General features: G+C 44.1%; 1 protein-coding gene across 1 annotated transcript; it reads right to left on the bottom strand.

The window, feature by feature from the left end:
• Positions 1 to 302: 302 nt before the first annotated feature.
• LOC308312233 (semaphorin-5B-like) lies at positions 303 to 12,562 on the bottom strand. The gene is made up of 5 exons (XM_080794616.1): positions 12,488 to 12,562; positions 11,435 to 11,578; positions 8,678 to 8,722; positions 6,355 to 6,560; positions 303 to 588 (listed from the first exon to the last, which is right to left on the bottom strand). Exons 2-5 carry the CDS (start codon positions 11,568 to 11,570, stop codon positions 403 to 405), a joined length of 573 nt encoding a protein of 190 aa, XP_080650742.1. The 5' UTR covers positions 11,571 to 11,578; positions 12,488 to 12,562; the 3' UTR covers positions 303 to 402.
• Between the last annotated feature and the right edge of the window lie 473 nt (positions 12,563 to 13,035).

Raw genomic sequence — 13,035 nt, 5'->3', positions numbered from 1 at the left:
CATAAGTGCCTACATGTCTCCTCCGAGGCTGGCACAAGGCGTGGGGCTATACGGTTATTCAAACCCACACACACAACCCCCCCCCCCCCCACCACCCCCTCCCCAACCACCCACCCACTCAGTCCCTCACTCACTATACGGGCCAGTGGAATAATAGGCAGGTATATGTCCCCCTGAACACACAGACCCCCCCGTACAGAGGAGACCATAATAGGAGTGCCGAGAGAAGAGGAGACAGGGATCGAGGTTAGCGGCGGCGGCCGAACCCCACGTGATCCTGCATTGGATCATTTCAGATTCAGGGGTTCGAGCTTTTGCGTTCCGTTATGTCTCACCGCGGGAGGTATAAAAGAGGAGGAGAGGGAGGCGCGGCGGTGGCGGCGGTCGGGGGAGGGGAAGGTCTCAGCTGCTGTTGTTGCTGCTGCTGTTGTTGTAGGTCCGGCAGGGCGAGGGCGAGGAGTTGGGCTGGTAGTCGTACTTGCCCAGCGCCGTGGGGTAGTAGGTGGTGGTGTAGACGTTGGTCTGCTGCAGCGCCGAGGGGTAGAAGTTGGACCTCTCGTCCGGGAGGAGGTTGTTCTTGTTGAGCGTCTGTGAGGGAAGAGACAAACAGTTGGGGAGGGAGATAAGAGAAATTAATTATCTATATATATATATATATATATATATATATAGATGAATGTATGAATGAATGAACCATTGTAAAGCGCTTTGAGCACTTGGAAAAGCGCTATAAAAATGCAATTCATTATTATTATATATATATATCTGCATTTCATTTCAAAACCCCTAAAATAAGAGTGATCTGCTTATGGCCCAAAATCACAATAACATGATATTTGTGACTAGATTTGACTGAGAGCCTGCCATCACGCAACCTGCTGCCGTCGCGCTTTTCACTAGAGGAGAATAAAAAATAAAAAAAATGTAATCAAAAATGAGTTAATAGCACAGGCATTGATTGAATTGATTGATTGAATACTTTATTGAAAATATATTTCAAAAGGATAAATTCACAAGAAAGCTGTTAGGCTTGTTTCCATTGTGGTCCTGCAGACTCTCACATACTAGAGCATGTCTGAAATAAGTGTCAGAGCTGAAATCGACATGCTTAAATATGTCGATATGTCGAATATGTGTAATGTTAGAGACCACAGAAGTGAACCTTTCAAGCCTGTTTTCTCAACTCGCTGTTTCTCCTGCAAGACATTACTCAACATTGTGACAATATTGTCACAATATATATTTTTTATGTATATATTTTCTTGCCTTTTTCAGACTTTATTGGAAGTGGAGAGACATACTGTTGTAGGGAATGACACACAGCAAAGGCCGTCGGGCTGGGGACTCGAACATGCGATGCGCTGTCAGGCTACATTGAGCCTATAGGTGCCCAGACCTCTAGGCCAACGGTCCGAGCCCAGGAGATTACTATTAATGGCTTCACAAGATATTTATACAATGAGAATAATTATCAGTAACGCCTAAATAATAACTACAATTGGGTAAAGACATACTGTATACTGAACAGCTAGAAAAAGTTAAGTCAGTTAAGTTCAGAAAATTACGGTACATCACTTTACTGTAACTCATGCATCGATTTTTCAATGAATCATTTCAACCCCCCAAAAAAGAGAAAAGCATAGAAAGTTGTTAAATTCATAGATTTCAATTCAATGATTTATAGGCTACCATATAGAATGTTTTATATGAGAGAGAAATCAACATGAGAGTGGAAAGACTGCACAGAGAAAATATACTACACATCACACCAAACATTTAACAGCCAGTGTATATGCATAATTGCATAATATACTAAATGTGACTTAAATGCATCCAAAAGCCTTGGAGGTTGGAGCAAGGGCACTGTGGAGTGCATTCATAAGCAAGGCGCACCACTTTAACAAATTTAATTTAGAAGCGTGTCAGGCATAATAATCAATAAGCTAATTGACGAGACGCCATGAATTCACCGCAGGCCCCTTTAATGAATGACGACAAGGCTGAAACACATTTCACCTAATGGCAATCGGTTAAAAGCCAGCAGCATATATAAGGTTGTGAGAGACTTTCCGGAGAAAAGCGTCTGAAATAAATTAAATCCATGCGAACATCTCTGGAGCCCCAATGCAGGACGCAGTGGACGGTTAATCTGTTTAGACGTCGTCGGAAATGCACAGACGTGGCGGCGGTAACAAATTGCCATTGTTGAGAGGAGACCCTGCTAACACGCAACACTCTAATGACACAGAGAGAGAGACACAGGAACACAGTACCTCAACCGCTCACTCCTCCTGGTTATTACAGTTGATGAGCAGAGCCTATCAGAGGCAATTATGGTAGCGAACGCCACCACAGCCCCCGCGATAAGATAATACTGATGACAATAACAAGACAACAACAACTACACTGCTATACTGTTCCATGTACTGGCTCTCTGTGTCTTCATATTGACATTGGAGTCTGGTGTTGAATTGATGCGGTTATAGTTGCTATAGCCTGGCTAATAAGGCTAGACTTTTAAAAGTTTTCCCAAAAAAAGCCCCCGCCGTTCCAAAAGAAGTTGAACACTTTAAAGTGTCATTCTAGATATAGTGTGATGGAGCTAGACCAGGCCAGAGAATAATATGTGAGTAATGAAAAAGTATGGAAACATGAGTGGGAGCATGCAGAAGCCCACAGAGCCAATAAAGCTTCTATCATACATCTATATCACACCAGCGGTGGAGGACAAATACAGTACTTGAGTGAAAGGATAGCTCACTGGTCAAATATTACTCTAGTACTCAAATGTGTACTAGAGTTAGACTAGAGTACATGCTTTTGAAAAATACTTCTATACCGCAACCCTAACAGCGGAAGCCACGTATAGTCTGAATGGCGGTGTGCCGCCGGACTGCCACTCTGTCCCCCATTCCTTTTTTAATGTTTCACTGCCATGTATCTGGTTTGATACTATAGGTCAGGAGTCACGACCTTAGACACAGCGGTGTGACCTCAAATCTATTGAGGAGGATTTGTGTTTTTGTTTTGTGGCTGCCAGTATTATAGTATACTGTAAGGAGGAATAACTTTTTCAAAAAAAAAGTGTACAGTATTTGGTAAAACGATGTTTTTTCCAGTTCGTTAAGTATGCGCGAGTTTAACCTTAGCACCACCCACCTAATCCAGTCCCTCCGCCTCCTACTTTAAGACCAGCCACCTGTCCTAGTCCCTCCCCACTCCTTACAAAAGGACTGCCCATGGCTCTGCCCAATTGTTTACAAAATGGCAGAGGGATGACAGATTGGTGAGATTCAGCCATATGTGTTTGAACCATATTCTGGTTCAGATGAAGGACAAGGAGGCAATGCCCTCTTCATTGGTGGGGGAACGTAGCCACTCAAACTGTTTTATTGGGGAATAAAAATAAAAAACTAGACAAAAATATTAGGGACTAGTGGACAAGAGATCCAGCAGAGCCTATAAGTCATTTTACACTTGGTTGCATGCTGAAAATTGCCGATCTACAAGCTTACAACACATCGCAGCGCAACGCGTTGTGAGCTTGTAGATCGGCAATTTTCAGCAAGTGTAAAAACAGTCATTACGACGGCATCGAGGCCCGCCAGAATTTGTGTCGACTAAATCAACTGTAGATTTTAGTCGACTGAAACCTTATGATATTTAGTCGACTAAAACTAGACCTAACACTAAAACATTCCAGGTGACTGAAATGTGACTAAAACTAAAATCTAAATGTGCTGCCAAAAACAACACTGCCTTACAGCCCGTATAATTGTCTGCACCTACTGCACAGCAACACAGCTCTGGACAGACAGGTCATTCCTAAATAGGAATAGGGATTAGTTGCAAATGGTATAATTGCTTGGCTGCTTGCAAGACAATGACATTAATTTAGCATCACTGCACAAATTTTACTACAATGTGTGTCTATTCCTTCAACGTGACATTCCCATTAAACTATAGGCTATGTTTAATTTCCATAGCCTATATACATCCACTTGCTTGGAAATGGAAATGTAAGCTACAGTATATTACAGTATAGTATACACATAAAAGTAAAACATCTAACTATGCTCTCATAATGTGCATTCATTAGAGTCATCTCAATCATTGTCCTCCCTTGTTAATACACTTCTGCCCAGTGCCCACAGGCACAGATAATTCATATTTTATTATTATTATTATTGAAAATCAGTTTCTTTATGTTAGCCTATCGCTGCTAGCTCTGACTGACCCTGGCTGAGATGTCTCGATTTGGTCCCGTGACTCCCGTCCACGTCAGTAGGTTGTGTCGGTTTTAAATGATTACCATCTGAACATCGTATGAAAAATATGAAGGCAGACGCGGTAATCTACATGAGTCTATGTTGTCCCGACGGGCTGAACAAACACATCGACGGGCTGAAACAACCGTTTCAAACGTTCATGTTATTTGGCACACTGGGTTGAGTCAACACAGCGGCATAACATTACAACCTGTTTTAAACGTTTTCTTCAGCGCATCCATTAATTTCTTCACGCTGTCGTAACAACATAGGTTACCGCGGCTACCGTTACATGTTCCATACGATGTTCAGAAGTGATGTTACTTGCATATGAACAGGGAAGTGATAATTGTGGTCAACAGCAGCCAATTATGGTAGTTGCATGCCAAAAAGTTAATGTGCAGTGCTTCCAGTATACTTGTTTTCTTGTGTTTTTTGATGTGAATCCACATAACTGGACTTTTAATGAGAGGCTTTAACCCATTCTGACCTGAGATCAGATTCATACGAGGTTTCCACTGGACACACACTGGTCTGATTAACCCATTCTGACCTGAGATCAGATTCTAAAAATGTCAGTCGCTCTTCGATTCTTCAAAAATAGCAGACCTACAAGCTCGTAGCGCGCCACTCGGTGGCGCGCTATGAGCTTGTAGATCTGCTATTTTTCAATAGCTAAAGCACAACATGATGCTAACACCAAAACGGGTTCCCGTTCAGAATGGGTTAAGGGCTGACCTGGGGTTTACCAACATAATGGAGCTCATTAATAAAGGCTGTAGGGATTTGGGGAATAAAGGGTACGGTAAGTATAGGCTGTGTGTAGGTCTATAGTTTATATAGAGCAGAATAGTGTGAATTGTATTATAATTTTTGACCAGCGCAATAATTCATCTCACGTATAGTCACAGTTAAAATTGACGGAAATGCATGAATAAAAATGCTAAATAAAACATGAATTGCATTGAATGAATATAAATACATATATACTGTAAATATCTGGGGTGTTAGTTTAACTTCGTAGCAGAGTTAATGCATTTTGGACGGGAACGCCTGTTGGTGTTTTTTAAGCATTACGTTATACTTTAGCTATTGAAAAATAGCAGAGGGGGGCCTGGAGCAACACATTTTCAGATGGGGGTCGGCGGCCAAATACAGATAATTCTGGGGGTGCTTGACATGAGAAAGGTTGAGCACCACTGACATAGAAACATAGGGTTTTTCCAGAAAACTGACAACATTTAGAAGACATTTTGTAGAATCGTCCTCAGGTCTGAATGGGTTAATGCATCCGCTAACGCTTAATGTTCATTCTGGTCATGCCCGTGGGCTGTTTGAGGTTTGGTCCCACATTTTCTGATAAAAATTAGTTTGTGTCGAGAAACGGAAACCCTTACGGCTCTGTTTGGAATTCTAAACAGCATATCTTTTAGCCTTCATGACCCTGTTCGGCTAGACAGAAACACGTCACTCCTCCATCTCACACTTATTGGATACGCTTTCCACCATAGGGTGGTAACAGCGAACGATACGTATCACAATTAGCGCATTTATCGCATATCGCGCTATTACAAGTTGAAACCGCAAGGGGGGGGCAGAAAAACCGCACAGGCGCAATATAAACCGCAGGACCCCCGACAGTGGGCCGAAGGACGCCCTGCAGCGGCCGCCGTCGCGGTGGCCGCGGATTCCGCGAACGCGGAGCCAACAATGCCAGTGGCACTGCCACATCCACAGCTGAAATCAATGAGTGATGCTCCTGCACTGATTGTGCCCATAGAGAGTTGGGAGTAGAAACCAAACTCACTCGCTATCATCAAACAGGACGAATTAATTACCAATGATGATCATATCCTCGTCTGGTGGTGTGAAAACCAGGCTAGATTGCGTGTGCTTTCTAAAATCGCGTACACACACACTATTTGTGCTATAAGTGCACCATCCGAGAGTTTTCACATGCAGCGGGGAATATCGTTAGGCCTACTGTATCTATATATGCTAAATATGCTGTTATTTTGAAAGAAAGAAATAAAGAACACATGTACAAAAGCTCTGCTTTGTTCTCTAAAACGTCTCTACAGTGTACCTTGAACTCCATGGGCGTGTACTTCTCGTTCTTTGGCGTGGTGTTGCCCTTGTAGTTGAGGTGGTTGGGCGTGGTGGGGTGGATGACGGCCGACTCCTGCGACGGCTTGTGGTAGCGCTGGCAGTACACGTACACCAGGAAGGACAGGAGCCCCGCCCCCAGGAAGCAGGACACGCCCGTGGCGATGAGGTGGATGGAGGTGAACGCTGCGCGTGGGGGGAAATTGAAGGAGGTTATTATTACCGCCCCCCGGTAACAAGATGTGCACGCACTATACAGTGGAGGGGGGGGGGCACACGACAGGCCAACAGCACACACACACACCAAGGCCCCCCTCTCTATCCTGGGGACAGTTAACCCTGGGGTTAACTGGGGACAGGGAGGAACTCCTTATATGGTCAGCACGTTCTATAGTATTATCGGATTATAACAACAAAACAAAAAAAAAGGTGATATTTGAATGAAGTGAAATCATATACCTTTAAGGAGACCCGGGGGACCGCAGATTCTACAAAATGTCTTCTAAATCATAAGACAGTTTTCTGAGAAGTGTTAGCAAGAGCTTGGGACTAAATCACCTTTGGAAGACGGGTGGTTTTATTTCAGTTCCTGAAAAGTAACGGCTTTGGACCAAGGTTTGTGACCCACCGCGACGGTATTCCACATTCATTTGAAACAGTCATTTATATATTATACGACAGACAGTAAAAGGCTCACTTCCCCCAACAGTGCACATAATAGCGGCAGTAGCTCAGGGGTAGAGTGGCCGGATGGCAAACCGCAAGGTTGGCCAGTTCAAACCCGGGCTCCCCCCCAGAGTTGGTGTCAAAATAGCCTCGGAAACCCTGATGTTTTTATTTCCAGGGAGAAAAAAAAAAGTATGGGGGGCGAGTCCACTTCAATTCGGCATACAGTAGCGCACTTCTCTGCTGATTTCTGATCGTCTGCACCTTTGATAAATTGTGTGTGATGCACAATATAAATGCACAATTTACAAAAAAAGAAGAGAGAAAGGGGAATTGGCTTTACAAAAATTGGGACTTGAAGGGGAGAGAATGTTTTTTTCTTTTGTCTTGAAGGGGCATGTTTTGCGCAAACCACATAGTCTTTTCATTATGTCTGCTCTATGATCTCTGACATTTATGCGTTTGTTTACCTCTGAGTCTCTGATACTTAGGAGCGGTCTAACCTATTCCTTATATTATGTAACTGTCTCCTATTCCTTGTCCCAGATGGCATTTTTTTTATCAAAACAACGTTTCTTTGAGCGATGTGGAGCCCTCCAGCGCCCCGGCATAGACCCGTCTTGTGAACAAGGCCTGTCCGGGACCTGTTCTACTTACTAGGTTATGTTCACTTCCGGTATAGTCTGGAAAATGTGGCTTTTCAAAATAAGAGCTCAACTGGGAAAAATGCTGGCGTGAATTAGATCAAACATTTTCAATTATGTAACTGACTATACACTTGACCACTGAAGGCTGTATACTCTTGTGTAAAATCTGATGTTTTATTGTATTTGTTTCTAAGAACCTGTGACTTGATGACATTCATACTTACCCTTGGGCTTCTGTTATAAAACCTAAATAAAAATATTTTGAAAATAATGAAGAACTCCGGGGCGTAAAGAAAAGCCGTGGTAAGGGTCAACAAAGAACATCTTTTGATTTGAATTTTGATTTAGTTTCAGTCACATTTTAGTCACCGGGAATGTTTTAGTGTTAGTCTAGTTTTAGTCGACTAAATCTACAGTTGATTTAGTCGACTAAAATGTGTTTTGGCGGGCCTTGGTGCCATCATAATGGCTGATTTTATACACTTGCTGAAAATAGCAGATCTACAAGCTCACAAGAGCTTGTAGATCGGCTATTTTCAGCATGCAACCAAGTGTAAAATGACTTATACTAGATCTCTTGTCCACTAGTCCTTTCCTAACATTTTAGTCAAGTTTTGTTTTGTTGACGAAATTGTCAATATATTTAGTCTTAGTTTTAGTCCTGATCATAGCTTACGTTTTCATTTCGTTTCAGTGAAAAAAGGGAGTCGACGGACATTTTTCGTCTTAGTTTTAGTCGACGAAATCAACACTGCTCGTATATACGGTGTACCTTTCTGTGAACAGGTGAAAGACGAGACGCACGTGGCAATGGACATGGAAACGTGTGAGAACGTGCACACAACACACACACACTTATGGAAATCCACACAGGCCAAAATAACGTGTACAGTATAATACTATATAGTACACACACACACAGGCACACACACACACACACACACACACACGGGCACACACACACACATGCACGGCTGTGAATCCACTTACCTCCACACTGCTGGTCCTTATTGAAGCCAGATGCAGGGAGAATGACTGCAGAGGGGAGAGGATCACAGAGTCAGACACACAGAGTACACACATGCACGTACGCACTCATGCACTCACGCACGCATGCATGCATGCACACACCCGCACGCCCACGCACACACACACACCAACCCACACACACACACACACACACACACACACACACACACACACACACACACACACACACACATGTGACGGGGTGGGGTTAACAGACATGGAGACAGAACGACAAAGCCACACAATGATTAACATGAATTGTGCTTTGGATGTTGTTTGGAAGGCTCTCTGGAGGAGGGGGGGGGGGTGTTGGGGGGGGAGCCTTTTTACGACAGAGAATTCCAAACTTTTACAATCAGAGCCCGACGAAAGCAACTATAGAGAAGTAAAAAGCAGAGCGATGCGTCGCGTGTGTGTCGTGAAGGGGGCAGAGCTGCGAATGTGTGTGTGTGTGTGTGTGAGCACCGTGACCGACCCAAAACAAAGACAAATCTTAACTAGGTACAGACTCAGTGAGCACAGTCTCGCGATCGAGAAAGGCCGTCATAGGCAGACCTGTATCCCGAGAGAAGACAGACTATATGCACCCACTGCACACTAAACGAAGTGGAAACCGAGCTACACTTCCTAACCATCTGTCCATTGTATACCAAGACATCAGAGACACATACTTCCCACAGATTACAACCACACACGGAGAGTTTGAAAACATGACCAATGACAAAAAACTCCCATATCTGCTGGGCGAAGTACAACAATGTGCAAACACAGCAGCGAGATTTGTGAGTTGCTGTGATAGGAGAAGGATATCAAATGGAACACAACCACCCTAAAGACTAATCATTGTGTATATTCCTGCACTATACCTGCATCGAGTGATCTTGGTACATAGAAGTTGATCTATTGAAGATTCTGACCTTCAAAATGTACATAATTTTTGTTTTGATTGTATTGCTGTATTGTTCTTTCTGCTTTGGCAATGTAAACGTATGTTTTCTCATGCCAATAAAGCCCTTTGAATTGAATTGTGTGTGTGTGTGTGTGTGTGTGTGTGTGTGTGTGTGTGTGTGTGTGTGTGTGTGTCTGTGTTAAACAGGGCAGCATTTTAATTCAGGCACCAGCCTCCATTCCTTCATTAGATTCGGGGGGTGAGTCTTCCCTCCTCCTAACACACCCGTCCCTCTGCATTAGACCTTAATGTGTCAAAAAATAAAGTTTGAGAAAATAAATGTGGTGTTTTGAAGCAATGAAGACACAGACATGATACATTACTCTGACTCAGAGCTGTATAACATAGTTTTGATATAATGCAGTTGTTAAACATATTTTCTACAACTCATCAAGGGTTCTCTTTGTTTTCGGATTGTTCAATCACTGTGAAGGAATGCGACGCAGACAGAAATCCCCCCATGAATTCAAGGCTTTACTCACGCGGTGAGTATAACTAATTCACACCTGAAAGCTTTACTGCGATTAAAACGAATCCTATGCTGCACATTCATTGTCGGAAAGTGCGCTTCGTTTGGCAGGTGTGAATTAAGGCTCATTCGAATCCTAATGCGCATCAAAGAACCGCATTCTATACTTCGACCCCTAAAAACGGGGGGTTTCGCTTCGCTTATACAATCGCACTTGATTACGATTCGGTGCAGGTGTGAATGCAATCCGCAGCAAATAAAGGAAATGAAGCAAACAATGTGGGCGGTGGGGTGAGGAGCTGAACACCGTTGGAGACGGAGAAGGCATATTTTTTACGCAGCGCAAAAAGATGTCCCGTTACCGTGGATAGACGTGGTCGAATGAGGAGACCGAAGCCCTGGTCGAAAAATATGAGGACGAGTGCATTAATCAATTGCTTAAAAAGGAAACGCATAAAACCTAGCCTGTACAGAATATTATATCTCTCTGTCTGTGTGTAAACACGGAGTGCTGTCACTGTGTGGGGAGGAGTAGGGGACTTTCTTCATCTTGATAAACTTGTAAACATTTTTTGCGCAGCTGTCGGCGCTCGGCTCCATGCCCAAAAGAACAGTGTGTGCATAGAGGGGGAGGGGGAGGGGGGGGGGAGAGAGAGAGAGAGAGAGAGACACACTGCATGCACGTTGCCCAAATTATACGTATAATTACGTTACGAGTATAATTTTACGAGTATAATTTTTAACACCGTATCGATTTCACCGTGTAGTTTATAAGAATTGAACACGTTGATAATAAAGGTCACTGCGGCGTTTTACAATTGCTGCGCAGTGTGAAGGCAAAACGCAGCAAATGAAATACGCAAAAAAAATGACGCAACTCCTCCGCCCGCATTCGCATCGAGCCCACCGAAGTATAGGTGAGAATATGACCTTATACTCAGTGCCAGCGGATGATGATGTGCGCGTACGTGCTGTACGTGCGTACGTGTGTACGCGTGTGCGTGCGTGCGTGCACTGTACGTACATGACAACGACTACAGTGCTGAGAAGGATAATGACTTTGCGCAGAGCGTGACAGAGAGGGACCCCGGCGTGTGTCTAACCCAAATTCGTCCTACAAATGTCTTCTAAATACAGTTTTCTGAAAAAAAACCCTACTTTTCTATGTCAGTTGGTTCTCAAACATCTTCATGTGAAGCGCTACGAGCTTGTAGATCTGCAATTTTTCCAATAGATAAACATGACATAATGCTTTAAAACACCAACAGAACGGGGCTAATAATATAATAAACTGACTAACCAGGTATCTCGTTGCAGTCTCTGCGCTGCGTGGCGTTCCCCAGGCAGGGGACGGAGGAGCTCTGGGCGGAGCCACACAGCCGGCTGCGCATCTGCAGTCCCGAGTCGTCGCAGGCCGACCACAGAGACCACGCCATCCAGCCACCTGGATGACACACACACACGCACGCACGCACGCACGCACACACACACACACACACACACACACACACACACACACACACACACACACACACACACACACACACACACACACACACACACACACACACACACACACACACACACACACACACACACACACACACACACACACACACACACATACACACACACAGGGGGAAATACAAAAAGTCACACACACAATGGAGTCAGTGCTGAGCCCATGCAGACAGCCCCAACAACAAATAACTCAGACAGTATACGTACGAAATCCCTTTGGAAACACACGACGACTCGACTCGACTCGGCCACCCAATCTGTATAAACCACATGAAATGAAGAGGGCTGCGCCCCGTGGCCACAGAACAGTCCCCAGTTCTATACGTGCCCCTGCAGAATATATAGAAGCAGACACCGCTGACGGAGCGCTTGGCTTGTTGTGTGAGGTATATATATATATATAAGACAAGCGTCGGGTGGATAAAAAAAACCCTGTGGAGAGTTTGTTTAGTGCATAGTGGAGATATTTGTCTCCCCGTCGAGCCAAAGCTTTTTAGTGTTCTTGTATATCCCCGCAGCAGCAGCAAAGGCAGCCTGAGCAGTAAACAAAAGGCTGAAAATAAATAAATAAAAAGGTTCTCTTAAAGTTCAAATCGTCAGTGCACCAGCTGCGCTCTTTTGGAATTGGGGACTTTGTGTGGAGTGTGAGAGAGAGCACAGGCTGGTTTGAAATGAGGAGAAAGAAAGAAAGAAAGACGCTTCCATGTTCCAAAATTCAAGGTGTTGTTGTTTTTAGTAGAAGCAGCAAAATATATATTTTTTAATTAGTTTCTTTCTTGGCGGGTTATTGGTTTGGTTTGGTTTTTAAATAATTGTCTCTTTTCTTTGTTACCTTTCCTATCAGTCTGGAACTCACTGGCAGGCTGCAAGTCTCCAGCATCTGCTCACCTTTCATCACACACCCATCTTTAAAAACACACACACACACATCAGCGCGTCTCAAACCCCCTCCGAGTGGCGTTTATACTTTCAATGCACACTTTAATTTGCTCCGTTTCATTTCCATTTATTTGTTGTCACCGAACCACCCGACCCGCGACATTCCGCTGTGGAGTCGCGGGGGGCTCTCTGTGGGGGGGGGGGGGGGGGGGGGGGGGCTCTCTGTGGGGGACTCCTCTTTAGCATTCTGGCCCGTCGGTCCTCTCCTGCCACCCTCGGTTGCTTCGGGACTCTTTAACCCATTTTGACCCGAGGACGATTCTACAAATGCCTTCTAAATCACTTTTCTGAACACTATATGGGCTCCATTTTTCGTCACCGCTAAAACTTATTTGCCTTTTTTTTAACTATTTTGCGTAACATTTTTTAATAGTTATAAAATGGCCATGCAGTCTACAAGCTCACAACGTGTCAATGTAGATTGGCTATAGTTGAACTATT

This window comes from Protomyctophum bolini, assembly GCF_963924005.1.
Source record: "Protomyctophum bolini genome assembly, contig: SCAFFOLD_314, whole genome shotgun sequence".
NCBI lineage: Eukaryota > Metazoa > Chordata > Actinopteri > Myctophiformes > Myctophidae > Protomyctophum > Protomyctophum bolini.
The sequence above is the reverse complement of the archived record's forward strand: the minus strand, read 5'-3'. Positions and strand labels throughout refer to the sequence as shown.

Bases quoted from the DNA above. Each gene is read 5' to 3' on its own strand.
- LOC308312233 (XM_080794616.1), bottom strand. From the start codon at position 11,570: ATGGCGTGGTCTCTGTGGTCGGCCTGCGACGACTCGGGACTGCAGATG. The intron at 8,723-11,434 runs GTTAGTCAGTTT...TCCCCTCTGCAG, and splicing joins AGACTGCAACGAGATACCTG to TCATTCTCCCTGCATCTGGC. The intron at 6,561-8,677 runs GTAAGTGGATTC...CCCCACGCGCAG, and splicing joins TAAGGACCAGCAGTGTGGAG to CGTTCACCTCCATCCACCTC.